General features: G+C 29.3%; 2 protein-coding genes across 3 annotated transcripts; one reads left to right on the top strand and one right to left on the bottom strand.

Annotated features, from left to right (window-relative positions):
- The first annotated feature begins 4,460 nt into the window (after positions 1–4,460).
- Positions 4,461–7,713, top strand: LOC109809374 (uncharacterized). Of its 2 annotated transcripts, XM_083075853.1 has the most exons (8): positions 4,473–4,638; positions 4,713–4,843; positions 5,248–5,325; positions 5,422–5,466; positions 5,604–5,648; positions 5,766–5,817; positions 6,842–6,938; positions 7,303–7,713. In XM_083075853.1, exons 1-8 carry the CDS (start codon positions 4,500–4,502, stop codon positions 7,466–7,468), a joined length of 753 nt encoding a protein of 250 aa, XP_082931979.1. In that variant the 5' UTR covers positions 4,473–4,499; the 3' UTR covers positions 7,469–7,713. The 2 variants fall into 2 exon arrangements, with proteins under 2 accessions (XP_082931980.1, XP_082931979.1); XM_083075854.1 differs by lacking the exon at positions 6,842–6,938 and having other exon boundaries at positions 4,461–4,638.
- A 4,794-nt stretch (positions 7,714–12,507) lies between these two features.
- LOC109809628 (uncharacterized) lies at positions 12,508–19,186 on the bottom strand. The gene is made up of 7 exons (XM_020372993.3): positions 18,587–19,186; positions 18,312–18,509; positions 14,793–15,065; positions 14,460–14,562; positions 13,879–13,997; positions 13,563–13,739; positions 12,508–13,278 (listed from the first exon to the last, which is right to left on the bottom strand). Exons 1-7 carry the CDS (start codon positions 18,839–18,841, stop codon positions 12,586–12,588), a joined length of 1,818 nt encoding a protein of 605 aa, XP_020228582.1. The 5' UTR covers positions 18,842–19,186; the 3' UTR covers positions 12,508–12,585.
- Positions 19,187–19,575: the final 389 nt, after the last annotated feature.

Here is a 19,575-nt window from a genome sequence, read left to right as displayed (position 1 = left end):
CCATCCGTTCTTAATTTTTTCTGAAAAACTCATTTACGACCTATACTTTGCAGTCAGGAGGAAGGTCCGTCAAAAACCAAATTTCATTGATTTTAAGAGAATCTATTTCATCGTTGATGACTTCTTTTCAAAAAGGTGCATCAACAAATCTCATGGCTTTCCTATAAGTTTTAGGATCATTTTCAATAAGAAAGAATAAAATTTAGGACCAAAATCTTTATCTTTTCTAATTCTTTTACTAATTATAGGTTCAACATCCAGTTAACAACAATACTACCAGAAGGTAAAACAGAGCTAGAAGTATCATAAATAGGTTTAGAAAATTTATTCTTCAAAGGAAAAATATTTTCAAAGAAAACAACATCTCTAAATTTCATAATTATATTATTAGAAATTTCAGCAACTTTAGAATTAATAACTAAAATTCTATAAGTAGTATTATGTAAAAAATATCCCAGAAAAACACAATCAACAGTCTTGGGACCAATTTTTCTTTTCTTATTAATAGGAATATTCACCTTTGTAAGACACCCCCACACTTTGACATATTTCAAATTTGATTTTCCATTTTTCCAAAGTTCATAAGGGGTTTTATCAGAATTTTTATAAGGAATTCTATTCAAAATGTTACATGTAGTAAACAAGGTTTCTCCCCACAAATTATCAGGCAAACCAAAACTTATAAGCATAACGTTTATCATGTCTAATTAGAGTATGATTTTTTCTTTCAACAATTCCATTATATTGAGGAGCATAGGAAGGAGTGACTTCATGAATAATGCCATATGATTCAAAAAATTCACCAATTTCAATAGAAGAATATTCTCCACCTTTATCAGAATGAAGAATTTTAATATTCTTTTCTGATTGATTTTCAACTTCTGCTTTATAAACTTTGAATTTATCAAATAACTTACTTTTATGAATAATCAAGTATACATAGCAATATTTTGAGAAGTCATCAATGAAGGTAATAAAGTATTTATTTCCACCACAAGTAATAACACCGTTGTTATCACATATATCATTATGAATGAGTTCAAACAAGCAAGTTTCCTTTTGGACAAAATCTTGAAAAGATTTTATAGGTTGTTTAGCTTGAACACAAACTTCACATTTTTGTTTTAATTCATCAAAAGATTTAGGAATAAGATCAATAGTTGTCATTCTTTTAATAGAATTCAAGTTAACATATCCAAGTCTACCATGCCAAGTGTCACAACATTCAACATTTGAAATAGACTAAGTTTAAACAAGCCATCACAAATATATCCTTTTCCAACAAAAAAACCATGTTAGGAAATTACAACTCTATTGGATTTAAAAACAACTTTAAAACCTTGTTGAACTAATAAAGTAGCACTAATAAAAAAAATTTTACTTTCAAAAACATGAAAGCCTTCATCTAAAACAAGACAATTTTCTAAAGATAATTCTAGTTCTACTCGGCCTAAACCAATAATGCGTGCTAGGCTTCCATTGCCCATGCTCACCGTACATGTGTCACATTCCTGATATGAGGAGAATAAATTTTTATTAGCACATACATGAACATTAGCTCCAAAGTCAATCCACCAATCATTTGAACTATAAATAAAATTTAACTTTGGGCTAGTAACATGATACCTGTTAGATGGGGAATCCGAGCTAGCATTAGTAGTAATAACATTGTCCTGAGGTTGAGAAGATGATTTGGAATCATATGGAGTGTCTTTTGGTTGACGACGACAATGAAAACAATCCTTAGCAAAATGATTGTTTCTCCCACAGACAAAGCATAATAGCTTATTTCCTTGAATTTTACTATTTGGTTTATAGTTGTTATTAAAAGTCTTGTTTTTATTTTTTGAGAAATGGGAGCTTTGGCCAAACTTATTATTATTGGAAAATCCATATTTTTGAAATTTTTTTGTTTAGGCTTATTAGAATTTTCCACTAAATGAGTCTTAGCCTAAAAAGGGGTTTACAAGAGTCCTTTTGTGAAATAGGATGCTTATCTTCAATTCGCAAAGAAACCAATAAATCAAATAAAGTGAAATGATCATATTTATGCCTAAGGCTTCTTGCAAATTCAGATTAAGAAGGAGACAATTTAGAAATTAACAAATTAACAAGCATTATGTCAGACAAAGTAATTTCTTTCATTTTCATGTCATAAATAATATTTTCAAATTCATGAACTTGGTCAGAGAAAGGTTTTCCATCTCCTATTTGAAAATAAATCATTATTTCATAAAAGTATCTTCTTAAACCCTTTTCAGCAGAACCATACTTTAGCTCAAGAGTATCCCATAACTCCAAAGTAATTTTTGTATGACAAAATATTTTATAAATATTATCAGATAGAGCACTCAAGATACGACCATGACACAAAATATCTTTATCACTAAAAGTATCATCAGAAGAGTTAACTTTAACCAAGGCACCATCAGAACATTTTTCAAATTTTTCATTTAAAATAATAGAAAATAAACTTAGCTCTGTAAGCCAAAATTTCATTCGTTGTTACCAGCATAAAAATTTTTACCATTAAATTTTTCTGACTTACTACTTTAAAATATTCATTGCAGACATGTTGATATTGAACAAGAAAAGAATTTTTCTCTTATATTGATGGAAATAAAATTTAATAGAGCAGATAAAAAATAAATACTTAAATTTATCAATAAGACCAATATCAACAACACAATGAATACTTTAAAATTTAAAACAAAATAATCAGTAACAAATAATTAAACATGAAAAGTAAATTAAAATATTAAATAATAAGATTAGAGTAACTTGGGTTGAAGCACGCAGAGCGTTGTCCTTTTTTTTTATAAGCCAAGAATTTATTAATCCCAAGAAAATTGTGCACAAGAAGTGCAAGTCATAATTATAAACAAGATGACCCAAAAATAAGAAAAAACAAATTTAAGGGACACTTGCACAAGACAATGAGTTCATCAACCATTATGGAAAAGAAGAAGACACCATTCTAGCAGCTGTACACCACTCCCACGATCTCAACTGTGCCAAGCGTTGTTCTTAGAAAGAAAACATCCCACTGCATTGATAATTTTGAGTATTATAGTGCATTCATTTTCTAAAATAAGTCAACTCATTAGACCATTCGAGTGTAACGAAAGATCCTCGAATCAAAGAACACTATTCTAAAAAATATTTTAATAATAGAAATAATTTTGAGGAAAAAATAAGTAAACTTGTTGTATATATCTTTTTCTTTTTCTTAGGCACCTATATTTAAATGCAATGACCTGAATTTGTTCCAAAAAGATTTTTTAAAGCTTGGATCCCAAGTGTGTTGATGCTCAACGTGCAGCACATTTTTTGGAAAGTTAAAATGTTACTATGCTTTTGGTTAAAAGCATGCGGTTAGAAGAAATAGGAAATAAATAAATAAATAAAGAAACTTCTATAGATGTGCGTGAGAGAGAATAAGAATTATAAAAAAAAAAAACTACACTATTATAAATATATATATATATATATTAAATATTAAATTAAAATATTAATTTCTAACATTTATATTCTGCTATTGTAGACTAACAAATTCATAAATGATATTTACGATGAGAAAATCACATACACCGTTCTTAATCTATAAGAAATGCCTATTTCAAGTCCCACATCAGCGATTTTAAAAAATTGAGAAGTATGAATCTTCCTATAAATAAGTCAAGGAAACAAATTTTGGAGTAATGAATTCTGTGTTATTGCCTTCGCATACTCAGTTTCAAGGCACTGTAGAGTTAAAATACTCCCGTTAGATTTTGCAAAAGAAATGTGACATTTTACTTATAAATCAGTCATGTTCTGCAGAGTTGGTTCAAATAAACATTTTACAATTATTTCGGTCCCATCACACGATTTATATTCTATTCTTCTGCACTAGATACCCAGAATGCATTGTTATAAATATGTTAATCTATTAATTCATCCTTACTTCTGCACTAGATACACAGAATACAATATAAATGTGTAAAGCCATTAATTTATCCTCAATTTTGCACTAGATACAAAATGTATTACGAATGTGTAAATTCATGATAAGAGTTGACATCTATTATGAAATATGTTGAAAAATGACATCCATGACTTTATTATTTTGCCAATGAATTTTGTCCGTCATTACTCGAAATTTATTAGTCATCTCCAATTTATGTATTGCACCGGTAGGTATAGGTTATTCTGATTTAATGAATGTTATAATATAGTGACGAAAATTGAAATTATGTCATATTGGTCATGACAATGAAGAATTCAAAGGTTTTCTTAATGAATTTCAAAATATAATGACAATAATATACATAAAAACAAATAGATAGATAAATTAAAATATTAGTTTTGAGAATCTAAATTATTAAAAAGATTTGATTAATAATGAAAAAAGAGTAGAAAGTAATTAAAAAAGAATGGTGAAGTGTACGGGTGCAGTGTATGGGAGGTGTGGGCACAGCATAGTTGTGGGATCCTTGTTTTTGACTATTTATTAACCAATGAGTGCAAGCCTTCTTCCCATTCCCATTCCCATGGCCATCACTCATCTCACTCACCAATCCGATTTTCAAGCCTTAGCCTCTCCATATGGAGACGACGGTTACATCTCCATTTGCGGCTACGGTTCCCTCCTCTCCGGTATGGTACTATTACTATTATTATGCGTTGCCTGTTTGATTTTTTACATACCAATCCTCTTAATTTTGACACAGAGACAAGTGCCAGATCCACTTTCCCTGACCTTCTTAACTTCCGAAACGCCCGGCTAACCGGTTTCCGCCGTCTCTTCACCGCCGTCGGAGGCCTCTTTTTCAGGAACGGCGTTGCCAACATCAAAACTCAGGTCTATTCATTTACTTCAAATCATATATTTTCCTTTCACAGTTAACATCTCTCTCTATTTATAACTATTTTCTGCTGGAAAAATTGGTTCACGTCTTTTTACTGTAATTTCTCTTTTTAATTATAGTTTTTTCATTTACGATACTAGAATTTGAGACTAGACTGACGGAACCATTACAACTTAGAACAACGACTGTTGATTATGTTTAGAAGGTTGCTGTTGTTGTTTTAAATTTTGTGAATATTTTATTGTACATTATCAAATTCTTATGTACGTTTAAATAGATTAATCATAAATAAAATTTTAAAAATAAAATATATAGGAGATATATTAGTAGTTTAAAAAATTGTGAAGAGTAGTTTTAGTTTGTGGTGTCTGCTTTTAATAGGCTTGTTTGGTTGTAGGAAATTGCAGGACTCTCTGCTGAACCCTGTGAAGGTGAAATTATTGTTGTAACTGTTTTTGAGATAAAGAAAACAGAGGTACAATCTTTTCAAATCTTTCATTACGTGTGAGGGAATAAATTTTAAGTTTTAACTGATCAATTGTTATACGTTATTTTCTTTCAACGGATTCAGATTCCAGCCTTTATTGAAAGAGAGCGCGAATATCGTTTTTTAGCTGTGAGTTGTTATTTCATTTGCTTGTGACTTCGTTCTAATACCTGTTCAAGAGATTCAAATATAATTTGATATTATTATTATTATTATTATTATTATTATTATTATTATTATTATTATTATTATTTTGTCTCTTATAGGTTGTTCCTGAATCACTAGATGGGAAGCCCTTTCCTAATCCAGCCGTATGTTACATTTTTATCAATTATCTTATTTTTAGCCTTACTTTCTTTTTGCTAGATTTGTTTGTACCGTAAATATGGTATTTAATCGATTGATGATTTTGTGTATCATCAACGCAGGTTCTCTGTGCTTCTTACACTGATGAAGAATTCTTTAAATTTAGATGCACCGGTAATGTTACAACTTCTAAGTTTATTGTTACAAAATAGTATTACATGAATTGTCTCTTTATTTTTTTTAATTTTATCCTGTAACTCACATACAATACAACATGACATCTATATTCTTCAAAAATTTAGCTAGTTATAACATGCTTACACAATTTTTTTTAAGTAACTCCTAATTAATACACTTGGGAGTTAATTTATGAAATAAGTCAGGCACCATGTCTTTTGCAACTAATTTCTATAATTTCTGATGTTACTTGTATTATTTATCATATTGTTATTCCAACGTACTGTCTTGAAAGTCATATAATTGATCCCATCAATATAAATAAAAAAAATAAAAATAAAATTATATTGATATTATAAACTTTAATTAATTTAAATTTATTTAATATTTTCATATCTAAAATATTTTTTATTTTGATTTTCTTTCCAACAAATATTTTTTTTTATCTTTCTATCAAGTTTCAATAAAAGTCAATTTGAAAAAATATTTTAAATTAAATAAATATTAATTAACTTAATAAGCGAAAATCAATTTCCTTCTTATATATTATGATATGGGAGGGAGTACCGGATTTTGATCATTGCGCCACCCTTTCTATTGAATTACATACTCCCTTCTATTTGTTTTAAAGTTAAAAATTATTTTTTTATTTTTTAATTAAAAAAAATACACTATGATGTAAATATATGTTCTAATTTTTTCTTGAATTTAGTTCTAATTAATTTAAACACGTTTTAATCATATTTATCAATTTAAAATTAATTTTATCAGATTCTAAATTAAAACAACAAAAAGTTATAATGACATATCAATTATAATTAGATTGTAAATTTGGAGTCATCAAAGAGTCGTTGCACATAATTATCCATCAGAGGCCAACATTGTATATGTGTTGAGTTTGCATCTTATCAACTATATTATTTGAAATGCGTATAGTGAAAGCTTATTTGTTTCTCTCCTGTCAGCGTGAATTTGTCTTTTTATATTTTACATGTCATATATTTATGTTTTTTTTAAACAGAGGGCAGGGAAAAATATTTTGAACAATTTGAAGAATATAAAATCCATAAGATTTGGCGCGATGATGTTTTACCATGTCGTGTTTATCTTCGTCATTGGTAAGTAACCTATTATATTAATTAATTAGTTGATAATACTGATATTGTGTTAAATAAAGAGGAAGAAATTAGGAAAAGTATAAAAGAATAGATGACAAATGAGAAAATAATAAATAAATAAATAAATAAAAATGAAGACTGTTTGATTAAAAAAGAAAAAAAAATTGTCTAATGATTAGTATCTTTGTCTAGCATGACTGTTATTTTAAGTATCAAACCATATGTATGTCACAATACTATTAAAAGTGCAATATAGTATAGTATTATGTTATATTTAATTATGAGATATATAATTATTTCCAACACTAATGTTAATTTGACATGTGCTTGTAAAAAATTAACGGATGGTAATGAATTGATGCAGTGTCCTGGCTGCAAAAGGACATGGGGATGAAGTCTACAATAACTTTTTGGATCATACCTTCCTTGGTGACCGTAGAACGACCATACGTCAGTACTTTGAAAAAGTGGGAACAAACATCATGGAAGAAGAGCCACCTGAGTCTTTGAAAACTCGTTATGGTGGTTGATGGCATGCAATTTCTTACTATTATTATAGCATTTGGATGGAACATCGAACTGGTCACTGCAGGCTGCAGCTAATATTGAATGGCCATCCAGAAAGAAAAATAAAGAAGATTATTGTTGCCAAACCAAGAAAACAGTTGTCTAAGATATAAGATATATTAATAATCATTTAGTTCTTGTAGTTTATCCAAAAAAAAAAATGTTGATTAACTAATTTATCAATTATTAAGTTTGACACATTACATTACATTTACAAATATAAAAATCTAATAGAAATATGAGGTGACATTATTTTATATAGATCGACAAAATAGAAAGATATATGAATATTTAAATAAAAAATAAAAATTTGACTTATAGTTTATGCATTTTGTTTCTTATTTTTCTAGATTTTTATATTATTTTTTAACAATATACAAATTAATAATATTATCTTAATTACATGAATCAATTAAAGAGTTTATTTATATTATACAATTCTCTTTAAATAACGGAGTTTATTTGTATTATACAATTCTCTTTAAATAACACAAACATATATGATTTATTTAGATTTATCGTATGAATTTTTGTTAAAATTAAATTAGTTTCTAATTAATTTATGAATTAGTTTCAACTAACAGGTTAAAATGTATGATACTTTACTTTTTATTTTTGTTAGATTTTCTACTAAAAAATTTACCAAATTATATTTTATACTTTTATTCCCTTAAAATTACAAGTGCTACAGCATCCCTCCTGTATTCAAATGTACATTTTTCTCCTATAATAACTACATTTTATACGTATATTACATCTTACGCTTAAAATTACATTTTTATTGATTTTTAAAATATTAGATTATAAATTTATTTAATTCAAATATTATTCACAAATTTTTATAAAACTCCAAAATCTATATATATATATATATATATATATATATATATATATATATATATTATTTAAGAGATAATTTTTATATATTTATCTTTATATATTTAAGAATCATCTATTATCTCGAGGTGAATCAAGTCACTGTCTGCATCCCATTATTCAGTTTTTCCGAAGTTGGATTTAGGTAAAGGTTGAATGTTCTAATTTGTGTTTTCTGTTTCTCACTCCAGATTTTTTCTAGCTTGGACTTAGCAATGGTTTGTGAAATTCTAATATTAATATAGAATAAAACTTTTATTTATAAAAATATTATGACATCACTTTATTATTTAGATAATTACTATTGTAAATAAAATAAAAAAGATTATTAATTTATTATAAAATAATTATAGATTAATATTAATATTAGTAATAAATAATAAATTATTGGTTACAAATTAATTAACAATAGATAATAAATAAACATGACTATGTTAAGAGCCTTTCCTAACAGGAGAGGCTTCCAAAAATTGACGGGAAAGTCCTAACCAAAGTAGGGTGAGACTCACCCGCCCTCAAATGTGTGTTCATATTAATAGGTGTTGGCACGACTCGTCGTCTCAAAACGATCATTGGCGAGTCGCCTTTCACCCCCTGACAGGACAGGTTAAAGTCACATGTGTCTGCTGTGGTTTAATTATAACCAGCTCACCACTATTTAGTGTATAGAATTCTCGATGTGGGACTTACAAACATGATTTATTTCTGAATTTGGGACTTACAAACATTATTGATTTTATGAATTGCAATACCAACATTATTAACATGTTATACCATCACATTGGTTTTTGAAAGTCTTAAATGCATCTTATGATATTTCCTTCTGATACTGCAGCGTCCCACAACCCGATGTGGGACTCTATTTTCCTTTCAAGTCAAGCACAAGAAGGCTAATGCAAATGGGTTGATTCTTCAAGGCAATGTGCTTGAAAATGTGGGTCTCTCTGATCCTTTCACTTATATTTTCGTGTACTAGAAAAGTTCCAACAAAGCTATCAATATTCTGGTGGCATGAAGATATAGATTTGACAACAACATTTTGCGCAATCTGTAGATAATAGCAAGGTTTCTATAACATAAAGATGCATTAAATATGAGTAAATTTGCTAGCAAAAAGGAGATATACAATCATAGAAACAGTTTGAGGACAGGATTGCAGCAAGTGGAATGTATCAATGTCCCTTCTTATTAGTTATTAAGGATGGTTATATAAATCTCATGCTTGTACCTCAACTTACCTCTTTCAACAGAATGATTTTCCACAAGGGGAAAAAAATCTTAAAATAGATGAGACAAAATTAGAAAGAAGGTGCCTAGCTCAGCCTAGTGGAGGTGGAGAAGAAAATGGTTTGGTGAGAATCAAGTACAACCTAAAGACTAGTGAAATGGTTTCTTGGAGAAAAGCATGCACAAAAGGTAAATAGTAATTACTATGGGAATGACATTTGGCAATCCAAAGTAATTACTATTTTCTTCTTACTTCTTCCAAAAAAGGAATTTTAATTTTAGTTCCTATAAAAAAATCATTCTTAAATATTTATGTTTATATTTAATGAAAAATTAAATGATCATTAATTAATCAACTTTTATATATTAAATTTAAACAACTATTTTGAGTTAAAATATTTTTAAGAATTTTTATTTGACGAGATAATTTTTTAAAAACTTGTACTGTATAAATTGTGTATCATAAATTTAATATATAATTTATGTGTTTATAAATATTTATTTATATAAATTTAAAATATAATTTATATATAATTTATTATAAATTTTAGTTATATATAATCGACATATATTAAAATATTATTATTTATTAATGTCTTAGATGCAATATCGATATATAAAACATTAAAAACAAATCTATATTTTTAAAATAAATATTATTTTTTATCTTAAAAAATATTTAAATCACACATTTAATTTTCTATTAGAAAGATCTACACTAACTTTAAGAGTAACAAATATGACACCACAACAATAAATCAGTCAAATTTTAGATCCATCGATGATAAGCATAAAAAAGAAAAAATAATAATATATTTTAGGTCATTTACTTTATGTTTGATTTAATTTTTAACAGGTAAATAACTTTTTTAATCATATTAAAACATATAACAATAAATAATTTATTTAAAATAATATACTAAAATTTTTCAATTTTTTGGTTCAAAATTTGATAGTTTAAAACTAGCATAGAACTTGTTTAACATATAATTTTATTTATTTCTTTTGTTCATTTTTTTCACTCATTTAAATAAGTATATTTTTTTTTATCTCTTTAAGTAATGCCTCGATTTGAATAGTCTAAATGAAAAAAGATTGAAAATGAAGATTTCATTAACTAAGTTACATGGATCAAATATGTTAAGAAGAATAATTTTTTCATTTTTAACTATTTTTTTAGAAAAAAAATCTACAGAATAAATTGTATATTTAGAACAACTTAAATTTGTATAAATAAAAAAAAAAGTTAAGTTATTTTTAAGAAACTGCAAATCTAAAATTAAGTTCTTTTCAATTGTTTTTTCTTTTTCTCTTTTAAGCTAATTTATTGCATAAAAATATTTATTTATATTATATTCAAGTAAAATTAAAGATCTTAAAATTATTTTTCAAATATTTTATCCAAACAAAATTTCATGTCGATTATAATCAATTATAAGAATAATTCATTATTAAAATAATTTAATTTTTACTATTTTTTCAAATACACTCGTAGTAAATTAGTTATTACTTATCAATAAAATCGGGCTAATACATTGCACAATAATGTAATTAAAAAAATTATTATTATTTATTTCTTATTCCAGTGCATTGAAATACATATTTCACTTTTCTATTTCTTTCTCTATTTTTTTTACTTATTTATTTTGCTTAATCAAGTAATAAAAAATTGATGTTTACATAATTAATCATATAACCTAAATTAATGTTCAAGCTGATGTTTATAGCGTTTGATTCTTGTATCTCATACGTGTATTTAGTACCTTTAAACCATTAACAAAATTGATTTTAAATTATGTTAATTTAAAAAAGTAATTTGGTCAAAACTAAATCTGAAATGATGTTAATCATATGATTTATGTTAATATTCTTTTCATAAAGGCAAAACTTTAGTATAATTTTTTTATTTATCATAAAAATTACATAAAATTACTTCAATTTAAAATCAACTCTTATATATTAAATACAATATTAAAAATTATATTATACAATTTTTTTTAAAAATCATTCTCCAATAAGAAGGTTTATAAAAAAATTAACTTCTTTAACTATTATAATTTTTTTTTATCCAATTCTTTTAATGTGAAAATTCTTATCTATGAACATTTTCAAGAAATTTCAACCAAAACAACTTTAAGAATTTTTTAATTTTTTATTTAATAAAATTTTTATTTTATAATCAATCTCTAGATATAAAACACAAAAAATTATTTTACAAGAAAATAATTTTTAGTTTTTCTTTAATGAAAGAGTTTTTAGGAATTCTTTCAATTTCATATAATTTAATTTTTATTTATCATAATTATTTATAAATTAAATATTAGTGTTTCAACTTCATATTAATCAATAAAAAATGTTTGTTTGGCATGGTTAATAAAAAAATGTGTTACAATATAAATTATCATAAATTTGGTATATAATTATATAATTTTACGAATACCTATTATACAAATTTTAAATATAATTTATATATTCAAATATAATATTTATTTATAAGTATAATTTATTATAAATTTTAACTATATATAATAAATATGTTTATACATTAGATAAGCTAAATACTAGTATTTATTATGAATTAAATTTTAATATTTTTATAAAAATTAATCAACAATCAAAAACAATTGTGTCACATTTTAAATTACTTATTATAAATCTAAAAAATACCAGTGAATTTTAGGTTCTGTTCTGCCCGTCAATTTTTGGAGGCTTATCCTACTAGGAGAGGCTACATATCAGTTCTAAAAATTTAAAAATTTATAGGAAGGTTTATGTGCAGTCAGCGTTAATTTAACCATAATAATAATAATTCAAAAACACGTTTTCAATTGCAAGTCTACACAAATAAATGGGTTAGAAAGCACTTCAGATTTTCTTCATAATGATGAGCATCAGAACGGGGGCAAATAATCAGTATCATAGATTGATTATTTAAACATTTGGTATTTTTCCTTTCGTGGTAGTAGTACACTGTATTCTATTTCACTTTATCATCCTTATCTAGTTGTTGGATTAATAGTTGGATCATCTTCCTATACGTTGGCATGTAATGATCATTTATCATCGATTTTGTAAGTCTGAGCTTGCTATACAACTGTCTAGGAGTTTCATATAATTTGGCATGTTCTTCAATGAAGTTTGAACTAGAGTCATCAGATGGTGTGGAAACAATATGCATGATTTTTCCTGGGGGATAAAATCGATAGCTGTCTATGTTGTCGGATGCTGTGATTGAATTGCTACTTTGTGCAGCATCAATAAGCTGATTCTCTTCTTTGGTTATCTCTTTTGCTGCAGCTGCCTCTTCTACATGAGCATGAATGTCCAGGGTATTATTCGATTTTTTGAGTTCCCTCTCCAGCTCATACCACAGTTCACCTTCGCTGATGTTATCTCCCACAGGAGGGGTAATGTACTCGTTGCTAAAAGTGACTTGTTCCTCTTCATATATGGCATCAAGTCCAGATCTTCCACTTGAGGAGTTTGGTTCATCCTTATTCAACACAGGCGCACATTCAGTCAAAAAAGATTTACTTATATTTTCATGTACCAGAGAAGTTTGAGCCAAGTTATCTAATTTAGATTTTGGAAATGAACGAATATTTCGACTGTGTGCGGCCATAGTTTTGATAACAGATTTGACAACGGTTTGTGCACACTTCATCACATTCTGCAGGCAATAGCAGGATTTCTATGTAAGATAAAAGATGCATTATATATTATGGGCAAAGATCCATGCACAAAGAAGATATACAATCAAAGAAACAGCCTGAGTACTAGGAATAGGATTGCGGCAAGTGCAATGAATCAGCTGTCCTTATTACGATTGCTTGTATAACTGCTCTGAGTGCAAACTAGTGTCGGGTAACCTCACTGTAAGCTATATCCTCAAAGAGCTTTGGTAATCTAAATGTAAAATAATGTAAAATAGAGGAGAAAGAAGCTTGAAATTACCTGGGTGCCACTGGTTACTGGCCGTAGAATAGCAACTACACCAGTTACCTTGTCTTTTGCACTAGATATAGATTGGAAGTGAGATCCAAGTGCAGTTGCTGAGCGACAGACGACATTCAGAACCTTTGTATGCTCAACTTGATCCCATAAATCATTCAACCAAGATGACGCAGCAACCTAACAAAAACTAACTTGAGTAAAGAACAAGGCATTAGGTTACAGAGGATGTCTTCTGAGAGGATCTTATCTGAGATTGGGAGAATTAACGATTTAACATTAGCCAAAATATTGAGGTCAAGAGAACTGGCAAGAGCACCTCAGTGCGCAGATCATCAACAGAAGAAGCTGATAATGTGGGTACCAAGTCAGAATTATTTATAATGGTAGTGATAAAGTGCTTCCCTGATTCAGCTAACTCCCATGTCATACAGGAAGCTGCAAAAATGACAAAATGAAAAGCTCTTGGCAATACTGATTATGACATAAGCACAACTCCTATATTTTGGAAAAAATTCAATGCTACAAAACAAACTCCACAAGCAATATATAATGATAAAATAGACAGTCTTACTTCACTAATCTCTTCTTTAGGTTTGATTGGAAGAAACAAAATACATATTCAAATTTAATTTTGCAACTATAAAGTCAAAATAGGCATTCCAACTTGTAACAGAAAATAATTACTTGTGTCATAAATTATAATTCATGTCACACTAAATAGCTATATACTAAATGTTGGACATAGAAATTTAAAATCTCATATCACAGCCTGAACTGATTATAACAACAGGCTCCAGCTCATTTCCACCACCAACACATTTGATCATATTATCAAATGAAAGGATAATTCAACTTGATTTCCACAATTTTAGATGTAAAGTTTGGATGGCTACATGCCTGGGGCAAATGTGACACAAGTGCTTGAAGATAATTCTTTTTGTTCTCTAAGAATATATGTTAACAGTGCTGCAGTACCACCGCCAAGTGAGTGTCCAACAATCTGTGGTAAGATGAATTGATGAAAAGGCAAGAATATGATGAGTCATGTGATTGAATAAAATACATTTAATTCCAATTCAAAAGCAAACATAAAAAAAAAAATAAAAAATATGGGATTCTAGTGAAAGGATAGAAAAAGTAAGAAATGAAAGGAAAACTGAACGATTCAGAATACATAGTTTTGGGCTTTTGGCATTATAATATTCTTTTAATAATAATAGAGAACAATACCTTGACTTTTGAATCAGGACATTCATCAAGAGCCCTAAGTAGTGTAGGAGTGCAGAGTTTTGCAATCCAACGAGCTGCAGCAACCATACCACAGTGTGCATATCCTAAAATCAAGTTGCTTACCCCTCCATCATTTAAAATAGAATGGTGAAAGGGAACCACGGCACCAGTTGCAGCTGTCAAGGTGTCTTTTATGCTATGTGTTCCCCGGATCAATAGAAGGAAACATTTTGATTGTGTATCATGTATAATTGTGAAAGCGGGCTTCAGAAGCTACAAATTTCATGACATTAAATCAACTTTCAGTTTCAATTGAGCAATAAAATGATGACACTATGCAAAACAGTTTAGCAATTGAAACATGAAAGATAGAAAGCAGAAACAAAGGAAAAGAAATAAAAAGGAGGAAATGCTTTTTTAACATGAAAAGTATAACATGTTAGCAGTTAGCAACAATATCAACAATCAATCACATCAGTTAGCAGCCTCACTTTTTATTTTCTATTACTTTTCTGACAATTTTTTTATCAAGTTGTAGTATCCTCAAAAGATGATTTAAAAAAAGAGTTAACTCACAATTTCATCATTGAAAGTGGCACATAGTTTACCTTTGGTTTCTCAATGTACCACTTTGTACAATTTAGTCCCCTAAAGTATGACGTTACTTTCTTTTTAATCCATCTGTTAACATTTGTTATATTAGTGAGATGGAATTGCTGACATGACAAGTTAAATGCACAAGTGTACTATTAAACTTAATTCCCATATCAAATGCCTGATTGGAGTAATTGGACCAATCTCCACCCCAATTTCATAACCTTAATTTCCTCCTCCCCCCTCCCCCTCTCACATAACAAAACATGTCTCCCAAACCCCATTTTTAACTGAACCCATGATGACTTTGGTGATCAGTGCAGCAAGCGGAAGCATTTATAGGGATGACGATGGCATTATGAATTAGCATGACTGTGGAAAGAGGCTGCGAATGATGAAGTGCGAGAAGGGAAGAAATAAAAGATATGTTCCATCATCCATGGTATTTGAGGTTAGACATCTACCTCTTACTCTCGTAAACCAGTTAGATATGAATATCAGAGCCATTGTCGGTAAGCTTTGATTATGTAATGAGAGTAACAAAGTATCATAACATTCTTAAGTAGTAAAAGTTGACGTTGGAATCATAATTATTTTTCTTCAAAAACACAAAACAACAATTCTTCAAAATATATCCCAGATCCCCTAATATCACTATAATGATTCTTTAACCAAGGACCAGGGTTTGATCCCCACCTTGGACATGAAGTAGCAAAATTATAAATTTTATTTGGTTTAAAATTGAACTTAACTATTTTGTTCAAGATCAAGGGTAAGAAGTGCATTGTGAACAAATGCACACAACACAAGTGCATTTTTGGTAAATTGACCAAATGATAGAGACATTTACTGTATGTTTGGTGACCTTGAATTAGCATGGAATAGCAAGGAGAGGAAGGAACTGTACGGAATTTTAAAAAATAAATAAATAAACCATTGTGTTTGAAAGAGATGAATAGATGAGAAATTGGTGTGGGACCCGCGACAAAATTTATACCCTCCAAAATGTGAGGATTTGCAGAGAATTGAAAACTTAAAAGTTCATTGTCAAAATTATCCACCCCTAGTTAAACATGTAACACATAAAACAAAACTATAATTGACTATGATTCCAATACAAAAGGACCATGGTAGAATACGGCCTCTAATTCTCAAATTTATGTTTTTTAAATACTTTTGAATATGTTGTCTGAGTTATATATATATATATATATATATATATATATATATATATATATATAATAATTACAATTCTAAAAAGAATAAAAAATATTAACATGTAGGTGAAAAAGTAAGAAATGGGTAAAATGATAAATGTATAAATGATGTAATTTTATATAAATATTTAATTCAATAAAACATGATTTAAAAATTCAAATTTCCCTATATTTCTTACCTAATTCCATACTACCAAACAAATATAATTTTTCACTCTATTTCCTACCTACTTCTTATCAAATCATTTCTCACCTGTTCCTTTGTTTTTCCTTCAAATCATTCCCCTCCTCCAAACAAAGCATTTAGATTCCACCACTATACTCCCAATCCGCAATTCAAGTGTGCAAGCTAGAACTTGTCTCACTTTTTGGTCAAGCTGTCCAATCATCATGGCACAGATGAACTAATAAATCAAGATTGATGTCAATTGAATGTATTTTTTTCAGAATCTTCAAGCTTCTTCATGCAATTTATTTTTCTCTTGATATTTCCCTTTTAACATTCACTGGGTCACTGCCAAAAGCTTAGACACCTAAAATTTGAAGTCACTATCACTATTAAATGTCTTTGAATAGCCTTAACGCAGTTCCATTGGTGCACCAATTTTTTAATACTTTTGTGTTTTAGTAACAATTACAAATACTATTAATCTCCATCAAGTTTTAAGGATGATCTGCTGGTCTATCTACGTGGACCAGCACATGTGCAATTATTGATTTCTTTTCTTAGGACAAGTAAAACCTTAAAATACGGGCCTTTGTTCACAATGCACTTATTTGTTGCCCATGATCTTGAACCAAGCCTCAACACAGGGCTTGTGTGTAACAGCGAAATCATCTTTGCAAGAACATCCCAGCTCAATGGGAGTTGCAGTCCCCAAATCATAGTTATGATTGGTCGTGTCCATGCAGAGATGGCAATCCAGTAAATTCCTTTCCGCCATAGCCAAACGTACATTCACCTAAGGCACTAGATCCACCTCCACACAACACTCGACATAGAGGATCCTTCTCTCTTTCAGACCACACACAATCTCAAAACACTATTGTCACTGGCACTGACTGAGTTCCAGGACGCACAACCATACCATTGTCAGTGTCGACAATGAGAGATTTGTCTTCTGCAACCAACATTTTGGAAACACAAGTTGTGGATCTTTATATCATGACTTCAAGAGACAAATGATTAATATATAATATCCCCCAACAGTAAGAAGAAAAAGCAAGCAACTGGAATGGTTCTTGGTCGAGGAAGGGAGTGGCGAAATGATCAAGTGAACATGCAGAAGCTACTAACACTTCTGGAAATTAGTTTTTGGACATGTTACATACATTCTGGAAACTAATTTTTGAAACATTCAATCGTTAGTAAAAATATATTCTCAAAATTAATTATCCAGACGGGGTGTTTCTAGAGTTGAAAAATACCGAAATCGTGGAAGGGGATGCGTTGAATAATTAGTGAGATTGCATTTAGCAATTGATAGTAACAATCTGGTATAAAATTAGACCCAGTAATAAGGGGTTGGTTAGGGGAGTGAATGAAACTCAGACCGCCTAACCTATTCCATATAAAACTAATCAGTAATCACATACACCTCCATCTGAATTTTCCAAGTTCCAACAACACCAACAATATTAACAAACCAAAAGAATAAAAGAAAAAAAAAAAAAACTAGAAACAAAAATTAGAAAAGATGGTACCAACCTCAGCTTTGGGATTGTGAAGAAGGACACGGTCCTGGGAGAATCCAGCGGAATTTAAAAAGTCTTGAAATGGTTTCTTCGAGAAAAGCATGCACAACGTCAACAACCTGTTGAGCTCTTGTAACTCCGCTACAACTTCGGGGCCCTTTAGCTCCACGCAACCGCTTCCACCATACACACTCGCAACCGCCAAATCACCCTGCAAGTACCGTGTGGTGTCCATTTTGAAACCCTAAAATCGAAACTGACGATAAGAAACTAGGAAACTGACACTACCTGTCTCCGCATAAAGTAATTGACGCCGAAGGCCAAGTCGGCGATTGGCCATTTGCCGAGAGTCTCGGAGTAAGTGAACCTCAGCGTCTCCGACAACATGGAAATCGATTCGAACACATTCGCCGGCGCCTGAGCTGGGTTCACCCTCCACGTCGAGGACCTGGACCACTCCTCTTCGACCTTCCTCCTCCGGCTGAAGATGAGGTACAGCATGGCCGCCGCTCCGGCAGCGGTGGCCATTGCTCCTGCGGTCATTGAATGGGCAGAGAGGAGAATGTGCGAAGGGAGGTTGGGGAAAATGGAACATAATTAAGTAAGGGCTTGGAATCGGGTTGGAGTGCGTGTAACTGGTTTGAGAATATGCCTTTCTGAGAAGAAGAAGTTCAGTTCAGTTGGATTATGATTTATGCCCTCAACTTTTCTCTTTCATTGCTTTTCATTTCTCCACCTTTCTCTCTCCTCGCTGCTCTCTCAACTCTCACCCTCCTGCAAACCTCCATTATACCCTGCTTCAGAGAGGGGAGGAATTCAAACCTTCAAGAAGAAAAGGTTCACAATTAATATTTTATCAATTCACATGTGTAAATCAAATTATTATAAAATTGAATAATAATTTAAATATATTTATAATTATCTTGAAATTAATTTATACAGATTGAAAATAAAATAAAAATGTAATATGATTTTGTTTCAAGACAACAATTAAAATCAAAATGCAGTAAAATTAATGAGTGTTCAGGAAAGCAAAGAAAATTGACGACAGTTTTATAGTATATATTAAGAATTAAGAATGTGTACATTCAGTCATAAAAAAATGTTTAAATTCATATTCATATGCTTTTGCAATTATATAAATAGAAAAAAGAAAAAGAAGAATACTAACACCCAATTTCATGTACATTATCAATATACATAAGTAATATTTACATTGCCACTTGAAAAATTGAACAACAAAATTTTTATTAAACAATTAGCAGCACAAAATTTCC

Source organism: Cajanus cajan, chromosome 5 (genome assembly GCF_000230855.2).
Source record: "Cajanus cajan strain Asha chromosome 5, NIPB_CcT2T_4, whole genome shotgun sequence".
Classification (NCBI taxonomy): Eukaryota; Viridiplantae; Streptophyta; class Magnoliopsida; order Fabales; family Fabaceae; genus Cajanus; species Cajanus cajan.
Note: the sequence above shows the minus strand (reverse complement) of the source record. Positions and strands in the feature narration are given on the sequence as shown.